Genomic DNA, 19460 nt, shown 5'->3' with positions numbered 1-19460 from the left:
GTTTAAGTCTGAAAATGAGGAACAAGAAGCAACGTCTATTGTTTCTTTTATTTACAGTTATTGGGGATATAGTAATGGAGTCCAATCAGAAATGTTAGGATTGTTAATAGAAAGATTGATTGATTGATTGCTGGTTGCTTGACGGCCAGTGACAACGACATCATCAGTGAAATTAAAGGACCAGGGGTCGATTTCACAAAAAAAGCTTACGACTAAGATTGATCGTAAGTATACTGATTTGTTCATGATTTAAGGCTTCTTTCAATTTGATCTTTTTGTTTAGACAAGTGTCTGAAGGATCTCTGACTTGTATGAAAAAAAGAATTGGTCAGCAAGGTGAGACGCACATATCGTTCCAGAGAATTATCGCCCCTGATTAATGGCGGTTGGTGGAAAAATTCACTGGTAAAATATTCTGAGAATCCTGGGTTTTTTAACAGTTTCCATCATTTAAAATACACCAAATATTTATATCAGAGAGGAAGAAACACTAAGATAACTTCCGATCGATCAATTATATTTACAAACATTTATTTACGCTGATTTACGTGTGTGCACATATAACTATATAAACACGTGTTGACTACAAGCCGGTCATCATGGTAGATTTAGGCAAATTGAAAATTGACCTATCGATGGACAAAACCATTAATGACTATCCTCTTTCATCTCTCCCATCAAAGCAAAACAAGAGGACTGGTAAAGCAAAATTAAGCCTTTTCGAGCAAATTGACCCAAACTTGTATGATGAACATGCTAAAATCATCACATTCTACACAAACCTTGACAGAATCCAACCATGGATAAAAACACTAGATATTTACTATTATGACAATCTTGGAAAGGAACCTGATTATGATATTGAATGGTATGACGAACCCAAAATATGGGAAAACCGAAACAACAGTGGAAATTCTGTGATGATTGAAGTATTAAAAAAGGGGGAACTTCAATTTAATATTACATTTTTTGTCACAACAGGAACAATAAGAGTACAAGGCAGTCATTATTATGAGTTTGTGGATATTCATTTTCCAATTCTGAAAGATATTCTTGATAAAGTTCTTACAAACATATCACAAACCAGTCCTACTAATACATGTATTTCACACGAATGTCATGATGACAATAACAATACACACATTAATGAATTATGCCCTGTTGACAAGGTCACTTGTGTATTACCTGACTCCCAGACTGGGTTAAAATCAGTACTAGTACAAGAAGATCAACCTCAAAAAGATGATTTTCAAAGGCTTGAATTAAATTTAGTTGACACGCTGGCTAAAATAGAACACAGTCACAATGAAAACTTCAGCAAAGTATTAACTGCTGTTAAACAATGCAATGATGATGTTCTAGTCTTGGGAAAAGGTAGAAAAGACGACAATGAGATATCAACATTACAATTAAAATATAAAACCGTACAAACAGAAAAACAGACTTTGGAAGTTAAATTAAAACACGAGCAAAGCAATATTATGTTAATTAAAGCTCAACATGAAGATCAAATGAAATGTCACAATCAAATACTGGAGGAGACTAGAGCAGAAATGAAAAAGGTATTAACTACTTCAAACTCTGAGATCGACTTTCTATCGGTAAGCCTACAAACCAAAAATGAAGAAATTGACAAACTAACTGATACTCTAAAACGACATACTCAACACTTGGAGAAATTACAAGAAGAAAATATCTCTCTCCGCTCCCAAATGATTTCTCGATTTGAAGATTTTCATCTTATTAATGCAGACACGAAATATATTGACAAATCTAAACTTGACATTGATAACAAACCAACAATTATTTTGATTGGTACATCCAATACCAAACGTATCAATGCAGAGAAGCTATCGCCATCATTTACAACCAATAAGGTTACTGCTTTCAATTTAGAAGAAACTAAACAAGCTATTTTGGAGATATCGGATATAATTCCAAATCTAGTAGTGTTTCATTCCCTGACGAATGATTTGAAAATAAAATCACCACAGCAATGTGTAGAAGAAATACAAGATATTGTCAAGCTTGCACTTCAAAAATGGCAAAATAGTGGTTGCATCATCTCTCTTACTACTCCTCGACTCGACAGTGTAATTTTTAACACAAATGGACAAATCATAAATGCCTTGTTGAAACAAATATATGATGACAATAAAGATGTTCTACTTGTTGATCATGGCAATATGTTGCGAAATGGAAACCCAATTGCAGAGCTACTAAGTCAAGATAAATTTCATCTCTCTGACTCTAGCGTGTCTCAGCTATCGGCAAACTTAAAACGTGGAATACACACTGCCTTAAACATTCCCATGCCAAATTCAAGAGGTAGATCCAAATCGCGCAACACAAGAGGACGTGGACGTGGACGTGGCAGAGGTCATCATGAATAACTTGCTTTTTAATATTATACATATTACCATATCATTATGTTGACTTCCTTTAACATGTTTAAAGTCATTTACATATAATTTATATATACATGTACAACTTTATTTGGGCTGATAAATTCATATTCTCATTTGAATAGATTTTTCAAATGAAACAGCCATTATGTGAAGAAGTCACACTATTACATGGTCATATATATGTAACCTCTGCTAGGTATAAAAGTTCGCCTTTCTTTTTTTTTTTTTTTTTATTTTATTCATTTTTATTTTTAGTTTTCACATTTGAATCATACTTTTGATCTTGAATTAACCCAGGATATCAGGTTATTCAACCCAAATCAGTTTAATAGTTATTCAGTTAAAAGAGGATACATAGAAAAGAAATTATCTGTCATTATATCATAGACTATTTGTATTTAGAAAACCATTGTAAAAACTATCCTCTAAATAAATCTACTTATTTCAAATATTTACATTTCTGAATATTTTCCTTGTTGTCTCTTCCTTTTATTTAGAAACAAATTTTTATTATTTTTTTTTTATATAGATAGAAAATCTATTCTATTATTTATACCAGATTTAATTGTATCAACCAAAATGCCAAAATCAAACCAATCATCTGTAAAATTTGGTTATTGGAATATAGGTGGCTTATTTTCAAAGGGCATGAATAAAGCAGAGGATCCCCTTTTTCTGAAACATATAGAGAATTACGACATTGTTTTTTTAGTCGAAACTCATGTGGGATATAATTCCCAAATACACAATATTGGCAAATTTCATTATCATCCAATATGTAGAAAATTATCAAATAATAACCGTCATTTTGGGGGTATAGCAATTCTACAGAAAAGTCACGTTAAACCTCATGTCAAAATATTGATTAACAGTAATCCAGATTATCAATGGATTAAATTAGAAAAATCCTTTTTTGGATTTAAAAGTGACCTATTTATTTGTGTACTGTACAACCCCCCTGTTACGTCTAAATATACCCAAGAACTCTCTTCTGATGTTTTTGAATGCATAGAAAAAGATATCTTTCAGTATAAAAAAATGGGTGAAATTTTGTTATGTGGAGATTTTAATGCCAGAATAGGCTCTGAAAATGACTTTATAGTAAACGATGATTCAAAATTTACTCCAATTTTTGATACATACCCTACTGACAAAAACATTATGACAAGAAAAAGTCGAGACCAAAAAATTGATCAAAGAGGCAAAGAAGTTTTGGATTTTTGCATTAGTAAACAAATAAGAATTTTAAATGGCAGAGTTCTTGGTGATACATTTGGTAATTTTACTTGCTATACCCCCAATGGTGCAAGTGTGGTTGATTATGTTGCTGTGTCGGAAGAAATTCTTGAAAATGTACTGTATTTTAAAGTATCCAGATTTATTCCCACATTATCTGATTGTCATTGTAAACTTGAGTGGGAATTATCTGCAAAATATTGTGTTCCTGGAGAAAATGATATTCCAATCCAGTTGAAAAATATGACACCTAATTATATCTGGACTGACTGTTCAGCAATAAAATTTCAAGAAACACTTTCTTCAGATACACTACAAAACTACATACTAGAATTCAACAACAGCACAATTCAATTTACTCAGACATCAGTAGATGACGCATCATCAAAACTTTCAAACATCTTTTTATCAGCAGCAAATCTATCACTTAAACGACCTTTAAAAAATCACACAAACAAACAAAAAAACAAAAAGTGGTTTGACGCAAGTTTACAACAAGCTCGAACTAACTTGCTTAATTATGGAAAAATTTATTCAAGATTTCCATATGATCCAATTATCAAAAATCACTTTTATAAACTGAATCGTGAATACTCCAAACTAAGGAAATATAAATACAAACAATACAAACAATCATTGATTAGTCAGCTGGACTCCTTGCACGAAGAGAATCCAAAACTGTATTGGAACTTAATTAATGAACTACAGGAAAAAAATGAAACTAAAAAAAAATGTGGAGTACAACCATCAACTTTGATATCACATTTCCAAAAGTTGTCACAACTGAAAGGTGAATTTCAAAGTAGATATACAGAGCTATGTGAAAAACTGAAACAGTTAGAAAACTCAAAATGTTTCAACGAGTTGGACTCCTTTATCACTGAGTCTGAAATATCCAAAGCCATTTCACACTTAAAATGCAATAAATCATCAGGCTTGGATAACATTAGTAATAATATGATAAAGAATGGACAGACTTTCCTTTTAAAAAGTTTTCAACAGATGTTTAATACTTGTCTGTCTTCAGGTATATACCCAACATCTTGGGCTGAAGGTTATATTACACCAATTTTTAAAAGCAACGATACAAGTGACCCTAACAATTATAGAGGAATAACAATAACAAGTGCAATTGGAAAGCTTTTTAATAGAATATTAAGTCTAAGACTGGACAAATTTCTTCAGAAACATAATATTATACATGATAGTCAAATTGGATTCACAAGGAAAGCCAGAACTGCAGATCATATGTTTATTTTAAACTGTCTTATTAACAAATACTGTAATTCAAAAGAAGGTAGACTGTTTGCCTGTTTTGTTGATTTTCAGAAGGCTTTTGATACTGTTATACATACAGGGATCAAGATTAAACTACTAGATATTGGGGCTGGGTCTTATTTTTATAACATTATTAAAAGTATGTATGAAATTAGCAAATCATGTGTCAAAATTCAAAATCAAGTAAGTGATTTTTTCCCATTAGATATTGGAGTCAAACAAGGTGACAACCTCAGTCCGAATTTATTCAAGATATTCATAAATGATTTGCCCAGATATTTGTCAGATACTAGAGACCCAGTTAATGTCAATGACAAAGATCTACATTGTTTAATGTATGCTGATGATATTGTTTTATTATCTACATCAGCTGAAGGACTACGAGAAAAGCTGGGAATGCTTGATAAATTTTGCAAAGATTGGTGTCTCAATGTGAATACTAATAAGACAAAGGTGCTGATTTTCAACAAGGCAGGCAGACATGTAAAACAGATATTCACATTTCAGAATATAAATCTGGAATGTGTTTCAAAATACAAATACCTAGGTTTATATTTAAGCTCATCTGGTTCATTCAGTTATGCTCAAAATGAACTATACAAAAAATCCCTGAAAGCTCATTTCAAATTAAGGAAAGATCTTTTATCACTTAATCCTGATGTAAAAACAAGTATTCATGTTTTTGACCACACTGTAAAACCTATTTTATTATATGGTAGCGAAATATGGGGGATGTTTAATTCTCTTTCCTCTAAATGTAAGAAGGAAGATATATCTTTTGAAAAATTATATTCAGGTTTACCCTGTGAGAAACTTCATATAAAATTTTGTAAATTTATACTTGGGGTACACAAGAAAACAACAAATGCTGCAGTGTTATCTGAACTTGGAAGATTTCCAATATATTTTAATATTATAAAAGGAATGTTATTGTACTGGTATAGATTAGAGAATTTAGGTAATAGTTTTCCTCTATTAAAAGAGGCATATACACAATCAAAGACACTACATCACATGAATATAACATCATGGTATGGTTCAATAAATGTTGTTTTTAAAATACTTGGTATTGACTATACAAATGCCATAAATGCTCCATTTTGTGAATCCTTATACAAATTTAAGAAATATATACAAACCAAGCTATCAATATTGTTTATTAGCTGTTGGAAAAAACAAATAGATAAATTTTCAGACAGTAAACTGAAAACCTACCTTTTATATAAAACAAATTTTGGTTTTGAAAAATATCTAACATTGATCAAGAATTTTGAACTTAGAAGAAGTTTTACTAAATTACGTGTATCTTCTCATAGATTACAAATAGAATTAGGTAGATATCAGGGTATTCCCCGAATTAACAGAATATGTAATAAATGTTCTTCCAATACTGTCGAAGATGAGGCTCATTTTCTATTTAATTGTAACAAATTTGAGGATGATAGAAATTGTATGTTAGCTAGTATTGCACAATATAATTCTTATTTTAATCATATGAACAGTCAAAGCAAAATTATCTGGTTATTTAGTGTAGAAAATGTTGAGTTACTTAAAATAATATGTAATTTTATATACAAACATCTTCCTTAGTGAAGATTAGTTAAAGGAAATCTATGTGTGTATATACATTTGATTGGACATAGAAAATTATATTCATCTGAATATCACAAACATACTAGCCGATTAGTATAAAAAAATAATTGTTAAGATATATTATTTATTCAAATGTTCTCTTATATCCTTGAGGCATCGTCCCCTGGTATCAACTGCATTCAAGTTACCTATGATGCTTCCTTGTTTGCTTTTGATACAGGTAGGAAAGAGACATTTACACACATTTTACATGCCTATGGCCCATAAGGTATCGTCCCCTGGTGTCAGCTGCCTTTAGGAAACCATAATGCTTTCCTATTTGCTGCTGACACAGGATGAGTCATGGACATGTTTAATTTCTACTTTCTTTTTGGCTAATTATTATATATTTAATTGATCCAACTTTTTGTGTACTATACATATGTGGATATCTATTTTTCTTTTTTTTTCTTTTTGGGCTGCTTGTTTGTTATCTATATCAACCACACTTGTAATAAAATGCATTAGTATTAAAAAAAACCAACATACTATAGATTCTTTATCTACGTATTCTTTAAGAACTTAAATAGTTCTCGTTTAACTTTTTTTTTTTTTTTTATCTCATTGTTTGTATTGTATTATGAAAAAAAATATTGATGTTGTAATGTTTATGCCCTTTGGGCCCATAATTGGAAATAAAAATATCTTATCTTATCTTATCTTATAGGCATGCCGACAATTTGTTGAAAAAGTTTTCCTTCGTTTGTCAATAAAACACTACAGCATACTGATCAATTGATCCTTTGTGTAGCATGTTTTACCTTTTTGTTCCAAAATATGTCGTATGGTATCCCTAAGTGATAAATTTATAGCGTATGCTACCCTTTTTATGAAATGCATTGTGGATTATTTCTTCTGACGATTTTTTATTTTCGCATGAGGAATGGTGGTATACAGGGCTGAAAATATTTGATAGAACTAATTTCAGAAAAAGATCCGAGATTTAAAATTATCCAGAAGTTCTTTAGCTTTTTGAATCCACATAACAATATGGTCAAAACCACTGCGCAAGTAAACAGTTTCACAGTGAATGACAAATGTTCCAAGAGAGATAACTCCATATCACAACAGTGCAAAACAGTATTTATTTAAAACTAATTAGGTTAAGAAAATACAGTTACATATATAAATATGTATGTTATTAGTACAAAAAATGTTGAGATATGAAAATACAATTTGTTATTATTATAAAAATAAAAATGGTTAACGTTATACACTAAATCTATTATATATATAGTATAACATTGAAACAAATAATGATGATGTTCATCATTTCGCCGTTTCAGAATCTAATGCATCCTGGGTAATATTTTCAAAAGTGTACACCAAAACGTCGTGATTGGTTAAAAATGTCATAAACAATGGAAATTCAACCAATGACGTGACGTTATTTTCATTTTGGGGTACGAACAATGAAATTACCCATGATTCTTTAGATTCTTAAACGGCCAATGGTCAAGAAGGTTAATGTTTATATTGTTATTTTTACACACCCTACGAGGTAATGAAAATGGTTCCAACGAATTATTTTTCTCACTTGCCTTTGGTGTATCATCTAAAATTAAGTATTGCTTTAAAATCTGAAAAATAAAATAAATTAAACGTAATGAATCGTTGATTGAGCAGTGCTTAGCGGTTTGGGCATATACAATGGTTTTGAAAGAAAAAAACTGAGATCTTGAGAATATGTCAACGCGACAGAAACTTGAAAGAAACAAAAACATAAAAAGAAATAAAAAATGCGTTCATAGGGAAAATATGCACGCTTGTAAATATACGGCAAATTCTACATTTTTTCAATTTTATACGAACGGACATATTAACCCTTAAAACGGCATAAGTGACGACTCCCAAATTCGAACTTGATCTGTGTTTGGTGGTCATAAACATTGTGTATTAGTTTCAAACAATTTGGTTTAGGAAAACTGAAGTTATATAGAATAGGAACTTATTATGGGACGAACATATGGAAAGGGTTAAAACTTTTCCCCAACCGCCGCGGAATGGGGAGGATTGGGAAAACAACACATTAGTGTAGAAGTCGCCGTGTGTAGGTTTCATTTGAGTGTGTATTAAGTCTGCAAATCCTCCCAATTCTCTGTTTAGTATATAAAATCTCTATTCTCCTTGTGATGATCTGTTGAGTAACTTTTATTATTTAGAATATCCCTTTAATATTTGACATAAGCAACACGACGGGTGCCGCATGTGGAGCAGGATCTGCTTACCCTTCTGGAGCACCTGAGATCACCCCTAGTTTTGTGGTGGGGTTCGTGTTGTTTATTCTTTAGTTTTCTATGTTGTGTCGTGTGTGCTGTTGTTTGTTTGTCTTTTTCATTTTTAGCCATGGCGTTGTCAGTTTGTTTTAGATTTATGAGTTTGACTGTCCCTTTGGTATCTTTCGTCCCTCTTTTGGCATCTTTCATAAGTAGTTTGAATATCTGTTTAGTATATTTTGCCTCTCTTTAACAAATGTACCTGTATAGTTTACTTTACCATCTCGATCAAGATCAGCTTCTTTTATCATCAAATATGCCTCGTCCTACAATAAGTTGATGCTATTAGATTTTGAAAATTATTAACTTAAAACCAATAAAAATCTTTTTTTAAATATTGTAAAAGCGCAAATGTCCTATGAAAAAGTGCAAAACGCGCCGGTTAAAAATCAGAGTGACATCAACCTTTGATTTCAATAAATATATTGTAACTTGAAATGTTGTCATTCTGTGATAACAATGTATAATTGTATGCTTCCGTCAGATTTAACAATTAACTATCAACTGAAACTGGATCTACGGTAACGTGTTGATGTGATACTTTGCTCGATGTTGAAGGCCTGAATGTCAATTTAAAACGAAAAATCCACAAAATAGTGTTGTTTCTTTGATTTGAATGTTGGGCAAATGTTTTGAATACATACCTTGGTTATTGATTCGCCAAGTTTGCTCAACACTTCATAAAGTTCCTCTGAAGATATAAATCCATCCTTATTTTTGTCAAAAACACAAAATATTTCATGAAGTTCTTTTTCTGGATCTATGGACATTTTTTGGGCAAATATTTTGACAAATTCATCAAAATCAATTGTACCACTTTCTGAAAATAAAAACAAACTTTTGTGCCAAATAAGATTTTTTACCCCATTTTCACGGTCTACTGAACATAAAAAATAAATTAGGGTCCCAGGAGGGCATATAGCACATACACAATATCCGTATAAACAATAGCCGTGGTGTAGTGGTTAGTGCATCAGACTACAAACACAAAGGCTCCTGGGTCGATCCCCGTTTTGGGGAGAAAATTTCAGGTACTTAATTTTTGGCTGTTCCTTGACACCATTTGCGAGTTCGGTTTTGAGAAACGATGATAGTACGTTGGAAGAGGACGATAAATGGCGGACCCGTGTTAAGATACAGCAATATATCTTGAACGTTAAAGACACCCTTGTACTGATTTCGAAAAGAGCAACCAATGCCGCTACAAGGCAGCACTCGCACCAGCAAAGTGGAAAGGGATTAATACAGGTTGTAATAACTTGTTTCCAAATCCACAATACTAGTAAATAAATATGTTTAAACTAATAGCATTTACTCTGGCAAAAAATAGTGCTTTTGATGTCATTGTTTACTTAAACTAACCAACAAATATGCAGAAATGCAACTTTTAGTGAAAGGGAAATATATTTAGACCATTTTGAGTCAAAATTCACTTGTCTATGAGTTTGCGTTAAAAATTCAGGATTAATGCGCTACATAGTACACTAATTTAAGATTTCCAGAAATCCGGGAGTTATTTTGGTAGTACCTGTGTTTTCAAGATCAGAAATTTCATGTAAGACTTTAAACATTGGTTGAAAATTGGCATGTAGAAAGGTGATACATGTACAATTCAGGATATACCTGGTTTCCTTGAAGTTAAACTTAAGGTAAAATATTTAGATAGCTGTGAAAACTGCAAGATTTGGTTGAACAGATTGGGATTTTTAATTGGTGGTCTGACACCTTTATTTTCGTTTTCCTCCCAAAATAACCAAAACTGAATAATCATAAGAAAATATGACAAATGCGACCATACCTATATAGAATACAGAGGCATGATGATTAATTTATTGTAGAAGGAAGAGAAGCGACACACAAAATGGCAAATTCAAATGATAAAACACATCAAACGAATGGAAAACAACTGTCATATTCCTGATTTGGTACAGGCATTGTCAAATGTAGAAAATGATGGATTGAACCTGGTTTTATTCGCATTTTACACTTATTTTATGTTTTTTAGCCAAAAAAAGGTCCGAAATTTAAAAAACTTCGCCCCCCCCCCCTTGCAAAATCCTGGATCCGCAGGGGCGGATTTAGGCGGGGGCGTGGCGGGCGTGCGCCCCCCCCCCCCCCCCCAAAAAAAAATTTGCAAAGCATGGGTTGACTTCAACATATTTAAGTATCAGAAGAGACCATTCAATCTTTTTTTTAACATTCAAAGTATATAAAACAGTCAGTTTAACAGAATCAACGTTATTACTAATCAACTGACCTGCGCTTTATTAAAGTTCTATAAATAACTTCAAAGGAAGGTGTCAAACGCGGAGCTGCGTTTGATGACAAATATAATAGGTTTTTAACAGTTAAAGTAAAAACAAATGTTACATTGCATTTGCGGTTTTTATAATCAATTTGTTTGATAATCGAAGTTCAAAACATCCCTTACTCACTTTCACAATTTCATCATGACACGGTCAAGAAAACAGTGAGATTCTTTTATAATATCCCGGCGTAATGAAAGATAGAAATACTGTTTCAAGCGAAAGGTTAGTTTATTAATTTGTTTCTCTGTGTCTATATTTATCTCTCACTTGCAACCTAAATATTTAGCCGAATTCTGTACCGTATTAGTGTATGCTTGGGATCCCAAGAAAATAAATATACTGCGTAAATGCATCTCATTCTGGTTTTAGTTGTTTGTGGCGAACACAGTGAAGTCTGGCACGACCTCCGAAAATCATAAAAGTAAAAAACAGATAGTATGAAAGGACAATTAAAAATCGCTGGTAAAAGTAGAAATTTTCGTTTGAAAATTATATTGGTCAGGTGAGCAATTGTGATCTGTCTCGTCTCACTTTGCGTCCGTCTGTCCGCCCGTCTATCTGTAGATTGTTGTCAGGTGTGGATTAAGGCAGTTTCAGCTTGAAACTTTAATTTCTCGCTAATTTTACCACACAATAGTTCGAGATATCTACATTTCACCCCTTTAGAAGAATATTTCAATAGTTTTACCTAAAAAAAAACCTACAAACATTTTTCGCCTCGCTCCGCTCGGCGAAAATAAAACTTTGCGCCCCCCCCCCCCTAACTGGAAATCCTGGATCCGCCCCTGATCCGCCCTTGAGCAATGCATAGCCAATAGATATGTAACGTGTAATAAATTAAAATAGAACAGGCAATACGTATAACAAAATAAAAGCAAAATGTTATATAATTCAATTAGTATTGTGTTGACATTGACTCATAGAATAAAGGATAGTATGACATATCTGCAGTAAGCGCCTAAGAGTCGATGCTTAAGGCGAAGTCCATACGTGCTGATGAGCCAACTTTCTAAATTATGAAGAAAAAAAAATCTGGTATATTTAAGATCATAGATTCTGTGTCTAGTTGGCAAATTTCATTAAGGGACGTTGTCAGAGATTATGAAATTGTTCTTGTGACCATTATATATATAAAACAACTTTTTATAATGACAATAATATGAATAACTGTTATGTGTGTAGATGACATAGTATTGGGGATGAACATCGTAAAAATGTGTTAAAGTCATTACGTTTAGAATTAACAAAACAGGTGACATAACTGCGTTTGACTTTGTTGATGAAAGATGTATACACTATATAGATAATGACAATGCCTCTGTAAATTTAAACGGACTGCTTTTTTCTGTGAAATCCTGTCTTACCAGAGAAAAAGACAAGGGATACCAGAGGGACAATAAAAAATATACTCTTTTTATTTTACTTGTATAAGAATCGAATTTATTGTTTTTCTCATCTATCATTTGTCACTACCGTCAGATGTACCGCTAGTAATGGTTGTTGGTCATAGGAATCAAGGCAGTCGTTGCCCAAGAAGAAATTTAAAAAAGATACGTCATTATGTTTTTACGGAGGAAAAGAATTTTTACAACATTAACAATTTGGTAATAGGACTACTTCTATGTGAACTTGTAATACAACCTATAATGGTTAACTTTTATAAATTTTGACTTGGTTGGAGAGTTTTCTCATTGGTATTCATACCACATCTTCTTATATCTACATGTATTGTAATCTATCATCCGTCAAATACATTACGTCACCTGATGATCCTTGTATATTTGTTACTTATATAATCCCTTTCATCTGGTATATCATAAATTGTCTATGTCTTATTTGTAGAACTTATCATGCTGATCATTTTGTCATTTTCAAGTTACTCTCCATCTATTAAGATAATAGGCAAAAATAAACATAAATCGTAAAATGTGTCATTTAAGGACAATAATACTTAAAGAAGTCGTTGTTTTGACATAATGGACAATTGGTAGAGCTCAACATTTTGAACATTTTTGGCTTCGTCAGATTTTCTCTATTTAAAACGATTTTCAAAATAATAGACAAAACATCCCTTTTATTCCTATGCTATATTTTTAGCCATGTCAGCCATCTTGGTTGACAGGCGGGGATCGGACACATTTTTTTTTTAAAAATAAGATACCCAACTAATGACTGTGGCCGAGTTTGATTAAATTTTTGTCAACACTTTCAGAGGAGAAGATTTTTGTAAAATGTAACGACGACGAAGGACGACGGACGCCAATTAATGAGATAAAAATCACTTGGCGTTTGAGCTAAAAATGGAATAAAATAAAAAAATTAAGGTTGAAGTTTGATTGACCATACGGAAAGGTAGGAAGGCGGATTGGATTTTCTTACGTGTGGACTCTTGTCAGAAGTTTGCCGTGAAACACATAATTTATCTATCCCTTCTAGAATGAGGGAAGTGGAACCGGTATTTACGTAAACTGTCAGAGAAAGCGTCGTTTGCAAAAGTTCAACTGGAGGGAGCGGAGGTTCTTTTCAGGTAGCCCACTGCTTATATGCAGCTGGCTTTTTTCGGCTTTCCTATGTGTTTGGCTTCAAGATAAAAGTCTCAGTTATAGTTTTCTCATTTGAATTGATTAACATTTATCATTTCGGGGTGGCTTTTATAACTTACTATGCGGTATGTGTTTCGCTCATTGTTGAAGGTCACAAGCCTGATGACGTGTATGTGTAAACTTTAGGTCTTTTGGTCTCTAGTGGGGAGTTATATTATTGGCATACATACCACATTGTCTAAATTTATATTATAAAAAAATCTCTTCGTAGCCAGTCAATTATTTAGGTATTTTACTTTCACATTACATTAAAACATTAGTGCAGTCATAGCAAAGACACGTGCATTACAAGAAGCAATCTGCATAGATAATAATATGTGGTATGATTGCCTATGATACAATTATCTATCAGGGAACTACAGGCCCCTGGCCTGGATAGGTACATAAATAATGTACCTGGGGTTCAGTATGTGTGTGATGGCTTAGCCCTCTTCTAACCTTAGACGGTAGTGTTGCAGGACAAGATAATAAAAAGCTGTAAAGTCAGTTAACAGGATTACTGAGTGAGTTAAGGCTCCGTGTCGAAGACCGTACATTGACCCAAAATTGACTCACCAGATTACCACAAAGCACAAAAACACCTAACAAATTAACAAAAGACACAAAGCGATAATCTATATCCGAATAATCCAGTACTTATATTGCGCTGCTCTACGATGCAAGGGTACATTGCTAGTCGGAGTGCCGATCACAGGGAGGGACTGATTTATTTTATATATAGGAGTATTCTCAGGCGCTGATGCTAGTTCAAGGCCACTTGCAACTTAAATCATGTTCCCTATGTTGATGAAATAACATTATCGTTTCCGCAAATATACACATATTATTCAGTAAGCACTAGAAAACGGGAAACACGCATTGTAAACTATACATATATAAATAAAAATCTTCTTCTATACAATGTAACAAGGAAAACCACACATTTGTACATACACTTGATATCTACATAAAATATACTGCTTGTTTGTATGGTAAGTCAATTTGTAATAAGACAACACTTACAATTTGAAATGTACATAATATTGTATAATGTTCTTGGTCCTATTGGAAAATGTAGATTGTACAATCTCTACACGGGGGTTGTGATCAAATTTTTGACATAATATAGGTTTCTGACACAAAATAAATATGTTCAATAATCTTTAAAATATATAGTGCATTGTGGTCATTTATTGTGTGCAATTGAAGATTTCTTCTTGAAACTTTTCAAAAAATTTGAAAATTGAAAAATTTTGAAAAAAATTATTCACCCCCATAAAATTGGATAAAAACATAAATCCACCAAAACTTTTTGCCCCCCCCCCCCTTCTTGGAGCAAGTACCCCCAAACTGAATCCCAGCCTTTCCTGTGCTTGTAGTACATTTTTTGAGAGATCAATACACTTACACACAAGTTATTGTCTGGAAACTAGAAAAGTGCTCGTTTTAGGTCCCCTTTTTTGCCGCTAATTCTTGCATACTGGGGGGAAATTACCCCAAGCTCAATCCCAGCTTTCCTTGTGTGATATGGAACCTTGCGGTAAAATGTCAGAGAGATCCATACACTTACACACAAGTTATAATTGTCCGGAAACAAAAAAAAAATGCTTGTTTTTTGCCCCTAATTCCTAAACTGTTGGTACCATAACCCATAAAATCAATCCCAACCTTCCTTTTGTGGTATTGATCCTTCTTGTGAAATTTCATTCATACCGACATCATCTGGCGCAAAGACCCTATTACAAAATTCTCAATTAAGTATGAGCATATCTGAGACATATGTTTATAAAATAAACAACCAGATACATTTGTTAATTGCAATATGCCAAAAACCTGTACGAGGATTATAAACATGTAGTTTATCTATTTTCTGATTTTCTGAAATACACTTTCTGTAAATGTATTATGCAACAGCTTTATGAATATGTCATATTATTTATTTTCTACGTTACACTTTCTGTATAGTATGAGATAAGAAATATTATTCTTACAAGGAAGTCACTTCAAATACTAGTATTAGTACTTAAATATAGATTATATGCTTGTCAACAAAAGTAACGATACACAAGTGTGAACTCCAATTTATCATAACATATGATTAATATGAGGATTAATAGGAAAAACTGTTAAGTTATCCAATGAAAATGAAATGCATATGATTAAAAGAATCTGACCAACTTGGAAAGTGACAAAATTCGTATTATTGAACACAAGGGTCAAATTTATTTTACTTAGTTTCGAAGATGAGAATTAAGTATTAAAATATCTACAAACTAAAGGCATTCAAAATTTCAAGCAGACCATGTTTAATTCTAAAGTTTTCAGTTCTAATACCGTGCGTTTTAAGTGAAAATACGAATTTTGAAATAACAAAAAGTGCACACACAAAAATTCGCATTTTGCCTAAATCAATGATTTTGACAAGAATATAACAGACAAATTTGGTAATTATTTACCTCGGAACAGAATATCCAATTTTTAATATAAATGGAAACTACATTGACTTGTTTTGTTTCTTTTGTTGACGAGTATAGTATGCCTAAACAATTCACAGGTCAAACCGAATATTTTTTAAATTGATAGATGACAACAGGTTCACATTTATTATATATCTGATATTTCGTTTGTACACCTGTGTTTCCACATGGTTTTTTTTATAAATGTATAGCATGTCGAAAAAAAATAATTAAAAAAAATAATGTTACATGATAAAAAAAGTATCGATAACATATTTTCGTTATCTAAACCTTACGAAGATGGTGATATAATATCAACGAAAATTGGGATTGTAAGTAGCTTTACTTATATGCATATATACAAATATACTATACGGTACTATACGAACTACTTGTACCTTGCCATTTCTTTGAATGTGTTTGCCCTTCTAGTGAGAAGATAGGCCGCTAACATACATGTTTATCCGGATCACAAACTGTATGTGCAAGTGGAAAACCAGTTCGACAACTTTGTTTTTTTTTTTTTTTTTAGTTTTACGTTTTTGGTTTTCCAAATATACATGACGCAGTTCTTATGATGCTGTATGTAGTGTTTTATAACTTTTTTTTATGTCTTTATCCGTATATGGTTGATTACCGCAAGGTGGCGTGTAGCTACATTTTCTATACATGCGTTAGATGGTATATAGTTTTGCTAATAAGGTTACACATGCGCAGTTTATTGGGAAACTGGTGTATTGTGGCAAACTAATACTAATTACGTACTGTCAGCATCCACTGACTTGATCATGGCCTGTACTTCTCTCAGTGTAGGTCTCTGGCCAAGTTTGAAGAGCACGGTGGCTAGCTCATCCGTTGTTATCATACCGTCGCCATTTTGATCAAACACGTAAAATGTATCTTGCAGTTCTGTAAGTGATACAAGGAATTACGAATAGTTAATCTTATATTTATTACTTTGATACTTGTCAATCAAGTTTTTTTGGGGGGAAAGCCAGAAACAAATTCAGTTCAACAAATAAAATGTTTCGGATTGGTTTATATTTTCAAAGACCCTTTAGCTTATTCGCACAAATGCACTTGGGAAATAATAATTGGACAGCTCCTTTATAGAACGGTGTTTGGTGGCTCCCTCTGAAAACTATTCGGTTTTTTTTTAGATGTGGATATGTGAAAATATGAATTCGAATTAATTGAGAGGGAAAGACGAATATCGACATCACTCTTTTAATTTCAAATATGGTCTGGGTAGTGTAATGTGTAATTATTACGGTCTTTAATTCCATTTCTAAATAGTAAGATGTGTGTAGTTTTTGTGCATGTTTTGTGGTCAGTATTACACTTTTAAGTACGGAAATATTTTAAAATAACGCGCATAATGTTTATTTAAATCAAATATACCTTGCACCTTTTCAGTTGTCATGCCAACCTTCTTCGCAACCATCTCCGCCTGTTTCCGTGAAACAACCTGAAAGTAAAATGCCAAAGCTTTAAAACATGCAAAAGACCAGTGCAATAGATATACATAACTTTGAAATAAGTTTTGTAACCTCTATAGATAAGTCATTAACTCACCCCATGAACACGGTTTCTTCTGTCCATACTATCAGTAGTGGTCTTTTTAATTTATCTCTGAAAAAAAAAATAAATATAAAATGTGTGCGTCTTTGAAAAAAGACGTGTGTCGTCTGACAACGATATAAATTATGTAAGTAGAAATTGTAAAGTTCACCATTTGGTAAGCACATGAACCCCCCCCCCCCCCCCCCCCCCCAAAGAAAAAAGAAAAAAAAGAAATAAGAGATGCACGTATTTATACATATTACAAATTAATGATGATAAAAAAAATTTGCTTTGCTTCATGTCTTTTACAAGATGCCTTAAAATAAATTCAGTTTTCGTAAGACTGCATGGAAAATGAAAAAGAAACGTTGATGGATTATTTAAAACAGCTAATCTCGAATCAAATAATTTAATTATAGAGAAAAGTACAAAATTATACTACATAAATGTATAAATAATTAGCCAACTTAAAAAAGATTATTCGTCAAGATTCGTGTGATGAATAACCGAAATTCGTGCCAAAATAACGATATAAATTAATTTTATGCAGTAACTTAATCTTTGTATTACGTAATTATATAGATTTCAACTTTAACATATTTTATTGGTACAGATGACATAACAGATTTAGTAATACTCTTGTCACCTTGGCATATATATATTAGTTTGGAATGCTATTTGACAAAAAGAGATATTCGGCTTACTAAATCACACAATGTAATCTTGATGATTTTATTAATTTAGTTCTAGTGTTATGAATTTAAGATGTGACCATGATTTGATAATTCACTGTTTGAATCGACACTATCTGCACCATGTGACTTTCCTATATATAGATCTCGAGATATAGATTTAAGAAGATGTGGCACAATGAACAACTCTCCATCAAATTCACACATAACAGCAAGCTATAAATTAAGAGCCCCCAAAATGACTTTGTTCTTTTCAAATGGTTTTAGTCATTCACAATTCAATATAAATATCATTTACATGTGCATAAAAGTGAATTGATCGATTACAAATATACAGTTGGAGGTTTTTTTCACAAATGTTTTTAAGAAAGTAAACAAACACTCACCATTTTGTTGGGTCAACATGCATCTCGTTTGCGTGATGGGATACACGCGTGTAAAGAATTCCTGACTCATCTAGCTGTCTACACACATCAAATATATCAATCAGTTAGCAGGTTACTTATACAAAATACACATGTGATAACAGATTCCTTGTCTGTTTATTCAACTTCGCCTTCTTTTATCATTAATAAGAACATGCAGTGGATCTTCAAAGAGATGATAACATTACTTTGCAACACTGATTAACGCAATGGGAAAGCTCAATCTAATTAAAATATTGATCTCTGATTACGTTATATTACATATGTAGATGTTTTATACGCTTTATCATATATTTCAACAGGAGAGTTATATTATATGAACTGTTTTCTGATCCATAGCACTGGGTTACCTTCAGTTCTACTTTTGTCTTGTTTTAAAAGCCTTCAAAGAATCCAAAGCACCTGGGTTACCTTACAATTTGCGTGCTGTTGTTTTAAAAATATTTTGTTTATTATTGTATTTTTTTTGGGCATACTGTAAAACATGGTATGGTACGATGGTATGGTATGTGTTATGGTATGATGGTATGGTACGAATACCATCATACCCAGGGGCGGATGCAGGAATTTTCGAAAGGGGGGGTGCTAACCCAGGGCAAAGGG

General features: G+C 32.4%; 2 protein-coding genes across 2 annotated transcripts; one reads left to right on the top strand and one right to left on the bottom strand.

Annotated features, from left to right (window-relative positions):
- Positions 1-3446: 3446 nt before the first annotated feature.
- On the top strand, positions 3447-7241 carry LOC139525193 (uncharacterized). Its single transcript, XM_071320384.1, has 2 exons — positions 3447-5880; positions 7222-7241. The coding sequence occupies exons 1-2, from the start codon at positions 3447-3449 to the stop codon at positions 7239-7241; spliced, it is 2454 nt and encodes an 817-aa protein (XP_071176485.1).
- Positions 7242-7618: 377 nt separating this feature from the next.
- Positions 7619-18959, bottom strand: LOC139524308 (uncharacterized). The gene is made up of 7 exons (XM_071319048.1): positions 18819-18959; positions 17753-17809; positions 17579-17645; positions 16943-17086; positions 9475-9650; positions 9033-9096; positions 7619-8134 (listed from the first exon to the last, which is right to left on the bottom strand). Exons 2-7 carry the CDS (start codon positions 17777-17779, stop codon positions 8106-8108), a joined length of 507 nt encoding a protein of 168 aa, XP_071175149.1. The 5' UTR covers positions 17780-17809; positions 18819-18959; the 3' UTR covers positions 7619-8105.
- Between the last annotated feature and the right edge of the window lie 501 nt (positions 18960-19460).

The sequence above is a fragment of the Mytilus edulis genome, chromosome 5 (genome assembly GCF_963676685.1).
Source record: "Mytilus edulis chromosome 5, xbMytEdul2.2, whole genome shotgun sequence".
In the NCBI taxonomy this organism is placed as follows: Eukaryota; Metazoa; Mollusca; class Bivalvia; order Mytilida; family Mytilidae; genus Mytilus; species Mytilus edulis.
This window is presented reverse-complemented; position numbering and strand designations above follow the sequence as displayed.

Bases quoted from the DNA above. Each gene is read 5' to 3' on its own strand.
- LOC139525193 (XM_071320384.1), top strand. From the start codon at position 3,447: ATGGGTGAAATTTTGTTATGTGGAGATTTTAATGCCAGAATAGGCTCT. The intron at 5,881-7,221 runs GTAATAGTTTTC...CTTATCTTATAG, and splicing joins GTATAGATTAGAGAATTTAG to GCATGCCGACAATTTGTTGA.
- LOC139524308 (XM_071319048.1), bottom strand. From the start codon at position 17,779: ATGGACAGAAGAAACCGTGTTCATGGG. The intron at 17,087-17,578 runs GTATATTTGATT...TATCACTTACAG, and splicing joins GACAACTGAAAAGGTGCAAG to AACTGCAAGATACATTTTAC. The intron at 9,097-9,474 runs GTATGTATTCAA...AACTTATTGTAG, and splicing joins TTGGCGAATCAATAACCAAG to GACGAGGCATATTTGATGAT.